Here is a 6487-nt window from a genome sequence, read left to right on the forward strand (position 1 = left end):
ATTGTGGTTAGAGGTGGTGGAAGTTGAATTCTTATTGCACTTAAGGAGGTGAACTTTAGTGCTGAAAAAAAATAAAACTTTTTTCCTATATTCTTTTATATTCTTATGGAAAACAAATTATTGGAAACCACTTGCCTGCGACCATTTCAATCCTTGTTAGGGCAGGCATCAGAACCATATCCGTCAATAAACCTTGAAGTATTTTGTTCTTTTTGGAGCCAGGGCAGGGAGCTTATAAAGCAGGAGGGAGCTTTCACATAAAACATCTTTGTTTCATGTCGGAGATGATGAATAAAGTATAAATTTATAAATGGTAACTGCATTGAACTGTTTTGGTGAAGATCTGTAAAGTTAAATAGCAGATGCTGGACAATTCTCTTGGAAATTTGATATTTCTATTTCAAATTGTTTTTATTTTTAGCTAAATGTATTCTTAAAAAGATTTTATAAGCCTTTACTAAAAAGTTTCCTGGAAATCAAGTACCATGTATAGGAGTGGCCTATTTACTTATTGTAAAAGTTTCTATATTTGTTATACTGCAGTTAAGACCCTTACATGTAAGGGTCATAATTAGTTATGACCCTTATATGTAATTTACACATTTTTTTCTTGCTGTACTTTGTATCCCCTAAAAATCTGTATTTACATTATATCTCAAGACTAAACATTTTGTAATTTTATGTTTCTGACATGCAGAGAGAAAAAAATGTGATAGTATATTTATGGTATAATTTGGGAAATGTATTATTTAACCAATTGTTTCACTTTGTGATTAAAAAAAGAACAATTAGTGGGAAGCACTTTTAAGGTGGCATTTTCTTTTAAAAGTGACCTTTAGAGCTAACATATATTTGTTTTCAGATCCCTACTTCTGAAGCCTGTTTTTCAACTATTTAACTTAACTTTGAGAAAAGGGGAAGACTGAGCATTAGGAAAAATTCACATTTAAATCATTTTAGTTCTTCAAAAAATGTCCTTATTTTGTTGTAATGCAGAATTACAGGGCACCAAGTAAAATCTTTGGAGGGAGGCATGAGGAAAGAATGAATCATCAATAGAATATGTTTAGTTTTTCACTTCGTCTACTTTCTCTAACGTCGAGACTTAAACATTGTCATCTTTTTGTACACTTCTTAGCAAGTGGCAACCTATGTAGGGGTAATAGAGTGGAAATCACAGAAAAACACTGTCCTGTTTTTAAAAAAAGTGTTTTAATTAGGCAAAAGAAACATCAGGACAAATCATTTTTAAAACAAAGTCTCTAAGTTGGGTTTTGAGACTGGCAAAGGGAGAAGCAAGGAAAAAGTCAAGGCGAGATAACATATTCAGGAGAAAGCCAAAGCTATTTGCAATTACATGTTAGAACTCAAGATTTTGCAGGTGGAAAAGATGTTGCTTAAATATATTCATAAACCTGTAGTAAGATTTCCACTTTGCAGTATGAGAAGATTTAACTAGCTGCTTAAAGTATGACAAAACTGGATTTTTAACAAGTGATAGTAAAATAGGACAGCCAACCAATTAATGACAAAATAGAAGGCAGTGTGGGAGAGCCCTCCCCACATTCATTGCAAATTCGAAGCTCCCTCTGCCTGGTTTCCCTCCATCAGGCTAACGACCTCGTTCCTCCGGTAGAGCCTGGCCAAGTCGCAGGCGGTGTCCCCCTTATGATTCCGATGCCCCACTTTGCTGGCCGTGTGCTTCACGAGGAACTCCACCACAGGGAGGTGGCCTTCTTTGGCAGCCAAGTGCAAGGGCAGGTTCCCTTCATTATCCTCGATGTTAACATCAGCTTGGAACTCCAGCAAAGTCTGTAAAGTGTCCAGGAAACCTGCTCTGGCTGCATCGTGAATGACAGCGAAACCAGTTCGGTCTTTCAAATCGGGATTAGCACCTCTAAGTAGTAGTCTCCTGGCAATCTCTGGATTTCCAAGTTTCATAACCTAGGAAAGAAGAGAAAATGGGAGAATCCTTCAAGTGCTCCTACAAGAATATTTTAAAATATCCTTCTCTACTATTTATATAATTCTATTTTTGAAGAAGCAGTGCTTGGGGAAGACCCACCTGGTAGGGTTTGAAGGGCTCAATTGCAGGAAAGAAAGTACCAGTAGGTGAAAGTAGAAGACAACCTCTAAAAATTGAGCTTCTATGATGGACTATCTTAAAAATAGGCCCAAAGGAGGATAAGCTAGTACAGCTTGTAGAAAACTCTCCAGCAACTCAGTTCCCTATCTCCCATGAGGAGTTGTGTAATTTCATGAAATTATTAAAATAAAAGAATTGGAATTTGAAAGTCTCTTGTTTGATTGCTTATGCCCATAAAACATAAAACCTGGGTTATTAATTCTGAAATATCAAATGTAGATAAAATTTATTTTCTAAATAGCTACTGAAAAAGAAATAAGGAGAGTGAGTTTCTTTATATCCCCAAAGAACTGTTTCCACACATCAGACTCCATCACCTAATATAAAAATGATCTATTAAAATACTAGACCTGGTATTTTCTTAAATTATTAATTTTCACAAGTTCTCTCCAAATATATATAGCTCAAACTTCCAAGTGTTTTTAAAAATATTTTTTCTTTGCAAGTTATTTCATATTGGCTACCAGGTGTGTTCTGTGCTTAGAATTCTTCACCCGAATTTTAAAATGTTACTGATTGTTAAGGTGTTCAATAATCAGTGGTGTTCTACGTTGCTTATGCTACTGATTTATCTAAAGCTAAGTTATCTAAAGCTAAATCCTGTCATGTATTAGACAGGAGATGATTGCATTGCAACCATTCTTGAAAAGAATGAAACAGTTTTCCAACTATATTACTCACTGTTTCTTGAAGTTCTAACTAGCTTCCTGATTTTTAAGTACGCAAACAAAGAGAAAAGAAGATATTTAATGTGAATTATGAGACTCACAACTTTGTCTTGTGGATTGAGTGCATTTAATACTCAACTGGTGATGCCATCTTATTTCCTTTTGCAGTTATTATCAGGCATTTACAAATAGCTATTTGTAAACTGCCAACATTTTAAAAGTCAGAATGTGGTATTAAAATTTGCTATCAACATACAAATAATTCACACGAGAAAGATTTATCTACTGTTGTTTGAACATATTTCATCCTAATAGGGTCTCTGTTAGGCTCTCATAATTATAAAATGTCTTGTAGAGCAGCATGCGATTATATAATACATATAATTTAGTTGTGAAAAAAAATGTAGTCTCATTAACATCCCAGAAAATAGTTCAGCATTTTAACTGGTTTCAATTATATTTAGGTATATTCATAATCACCTAAATTTATAATAAACAGAGTACATAGTAGACACTCAAATGTTTGTGAAATCAAATATAATCCACTGAAAAATTCCTACAAAGTTGATCTGTCACTTTAAATTGTTTATTTAAAAAATAATCACAAATTAAGTAATAAAATATATTTAGAATGAATAATATTTTATGAATGCAAACTATATAGATGGCCAAGGTATTAAGCTTCCCTGTTGATAAAACCCTGCTGACCTAGCCTTGCCTTTGGAGCAATGGTAAAAATGATACATAATTTATTTTTTGAGAATTTCAATAAAATATATTTATTAGTTAAAAACGAACACAATCTAATTTTTGCCACAACTATCTCTAAAGATTTAGTCACATTTAAAGATCTAGACCGGGAAAAATAAGGGACAGACACCTTGGATCTTTGTAGAGCAAATGCGCGATTAAGGCCTTTCACATTATCCTGATTGAAAAGCTTACACTAGGAAGGGGGGAAAAGCTTTTGCAACCAGGTTAAATGAACATAATTATAGAAGAAAATTCGCCTTTCACAGAAAATAATAGTAATACTGGAAATTGTTTTGAAAGAAAGTTCTTTCTTGAGTTATGACACAACTTCAGAGTCAGGATTATACATACTGAAAATAAACCTTGAGACTCCTGTTTGTGTATGTTTCATTATATAAATTAGGGTTAAGCCACAATAAATGGGTATTAGTATATTGATAAGTGTGCTTAATATAAACAAGATTGCAAAGTTGTATTAAAAATATCAAAACTTTTTGTCAGTCTTCCTGTTCATCAAAAGTCCTGTAAGATCTTATTCTGAACATGGGTTAAATTGCTCATTCTTAGTCAAATTTATATAATCTTTGGATTTTCAATAGGAAACTTTTCAATATATCAAATTTGTAGCATTGTTATCATCATCAAAGCTATTAAAAACTACTAGGTGGACAAAGAAAAAAATTCCTTATCCCATAGAATCTACGTGAAATAACAAGATTAAATAATTTAGTATTTATGCATAAATTTCCTTAATACTGAAATTTTTGCAAGGCCGGTATGTTCTGATTTAAAAATGTACAGACTGAACTTCGTCTGTTAATAGCGTATCTCCTGCTACTTTTAAGTCTAATTCTTGTAAGTAAAACAAAGCATTCTAAAACCTTCTCCCCAATGAATTTTCAAAAACAGCTTCAAGTGTTGCATTTCCGAATAAGAACGGTTTATAAGAACACTATTAGAACTTTGATAAAGCAACTATTTGAGACTACTTTGCCATTTTTCTGTTTCTAAGCCTTTCAACTAAGTTACATGATAATTAACATTCAGAGGAGGAAAAAAATTATCAGGTACAATACTTGGCAGCTGGACATGTTTCATTTCTTGCTTGTAAATCTAATTACTGAAAATTAGAACATACCACCGCATGACCTCAGAGACAAAAATACTACAAACTGAGCTCTGATTAGAAAATTCAACTTTTTATTCCTCCTCAATCCCGAACGGGTGGATGGTATTGCATTAACTGTGAAATGTACATCCTGTCCCTGTGCCCAGGCCACCTATTCCAAACGAGGAAAGGTCGTTTGTCAAAACTTGAAGCATTTGAAGGAAAAACACCCTCGCCAGGAGTCAAGAAAATTAACGTTAAAGCCAATTATTGGAGCAAAGCACGGAAACCACTAATAGCAGAGTATTTACTTCAAATAATAACTATAATAATGTGTTTACAGAGCTGTCTTAAAACACACACACACACAGACACACACACACACACAGACACACACACACACACCTCGGCGCTGCTTCGACTACTTTTAAATCCCCACCGTCACAAAAACATTCCAAAAATTAAGACCAAACCTGGAACCCATCTGATATCGAGGATGTCATTGAATTCGACGAGTTTGTTCAAAGTACGTCATTTTTGGGGACTCGGATCCACTTAAAGATATAAAATATGGCAACCAAGTAGGCTTAAAAAACAGTGAAATTCTGTACCCCTGAAAGCTTAAAAGCCGTTATTCCAGAAACCCGGGTCACGTAGGCAACATTGTTGACCTGTTTTCCCCACCTCTCTGGATACCAACCTGCAGCGCAGTCCTTCCAAATCCATTTTGTGCATTGACGTTTACATTATTTTGCAACAAACTAGTAAGTTGCTCTAGGTCCCCCCTGGCAGCTGCAGACGCCAACTCGTTCCCCCAAGGCTCGGCCATTCTTTAGGGTCCTGACGATCGGGAAAAGATGAATTAGTTGTTTTTCTTTTTCCCCTTTCCTTTTGCTCCTAACCAGGCTGCATGATGGCATCGGAGACTGACAGAAGGACTGGGATGGTTAATCTGGAGTAGAGCTTGGTAGTAAATACTAGTAAGATCTGCCTGCCAAAAGCCCGCCCCTCGGTTCACACGTGATTATTCAGCAAAACTGAGCCATTGGAGAGGGGCTCCGCTCCTCGCTCTTTAGCTTAACCCCTGTGAAGAATTCTGGTGACTCAACAGAAAGACACACAGACGTCTATACATTGCCGGCAAATTGCTCTGGACGTAAAATGCTGGCAGAGCTGTCACGTATCTACATACAGGTCTCCGCGAGTCCTGCGTGCGGGGACCTCGGCGGCTAGACCAGGGCGTAGAGCGCCGCGGCAGGAGGGGTTCGGGGGAGAGGAGGCATTAACCCACCCGTGCTCACGGCGGTGGCTGGAGCCGCGCGAGCCAGAACCGCGGGGGCAGGTCCTCGCAGGGCCCGGTCTCCATCCGTGTGCCGAAGGGTCGTGCTGCGCCCGCGGCGGGGAGGGCGCCCGCGGCGGGGAGGCCGGCGCGGAGGCAGACGCCGCTGGCAGTTCGTGGCCCTCAAGCTCTAGGTCCCAACGCTCCTGTGTGGCCTCGGCTGCTCGGGGGAGCCCCGACTCGCTCCGGGCGGCCCCGCCGGCTAACGCCGCGCGGGAGGGCTCCGCGGCCCGCCTGCCGCGCCGCCGCAGCCTCGCCGAGCCTCCCGGGCCGCGGGCGCCGGGCTGCGAGCGCGCCTCCGAGGACGGCCGGGCGCGCGGCGGGCCCCGGGCAGGTCGCTCATGCCGGCCCCCGCGGGTCCCGGGACCCCCGGCGGCGCGAGGAAGGGGGCGCGGGGCGGCCGTGCGGGCCCCGTCTACGCGGCCCGGGCTGCTGGGGCGGCGCGCCGCTGGCTTCCCGCCTACGACCGAGCC

The 6487-nt window shown here is 39.5% G+C and overlaps 1 protein-coding gene across 1 annotated transcript; it reads right to left on the reverse strand.

Annotated features, from left to right (window-relative positions):
- Positions 1-1193: 1193 nt before the first annotated feature.
- Positions 1194-6273, reverse strand: CDKN2C (cyclin dependent kinase inhibitor 2C). Its single transcript, XM_025420120.3, has 3 exons — positions 5967-6273; positions 5376-5515; positions 1194-1944 (listed from the first exon to the last, which is right to left on the reverse strand). The coding sequence occupies exons 2-3, from the start codon at positions 5502-5504 to the stop codon at positions 1567-1569; spliced, it is 507 nt and encodes a 168-aa protein (XP_025275905.1). The 5' UTR covers positions 5505-5515; positions 5967-6273; the 3' UTR covers positions 1194-1566.
- Positions 6274-6487: the final 214 nt, after the last annotated feature.

The sequence above is a fragment of the Canis lupus genome, chromosome 15 (assembly GCF_003254725.2).
Source record: "Canis lupus dingo isolate Sandy chromosome 15, ASM325472v2, whole genome shotgun sequence".
Lineage (NCBI taxonomy): Eukaryota > Metazoa > Chordata > Mammalia > Carnivora > Canidae > Canis > Canis lupus.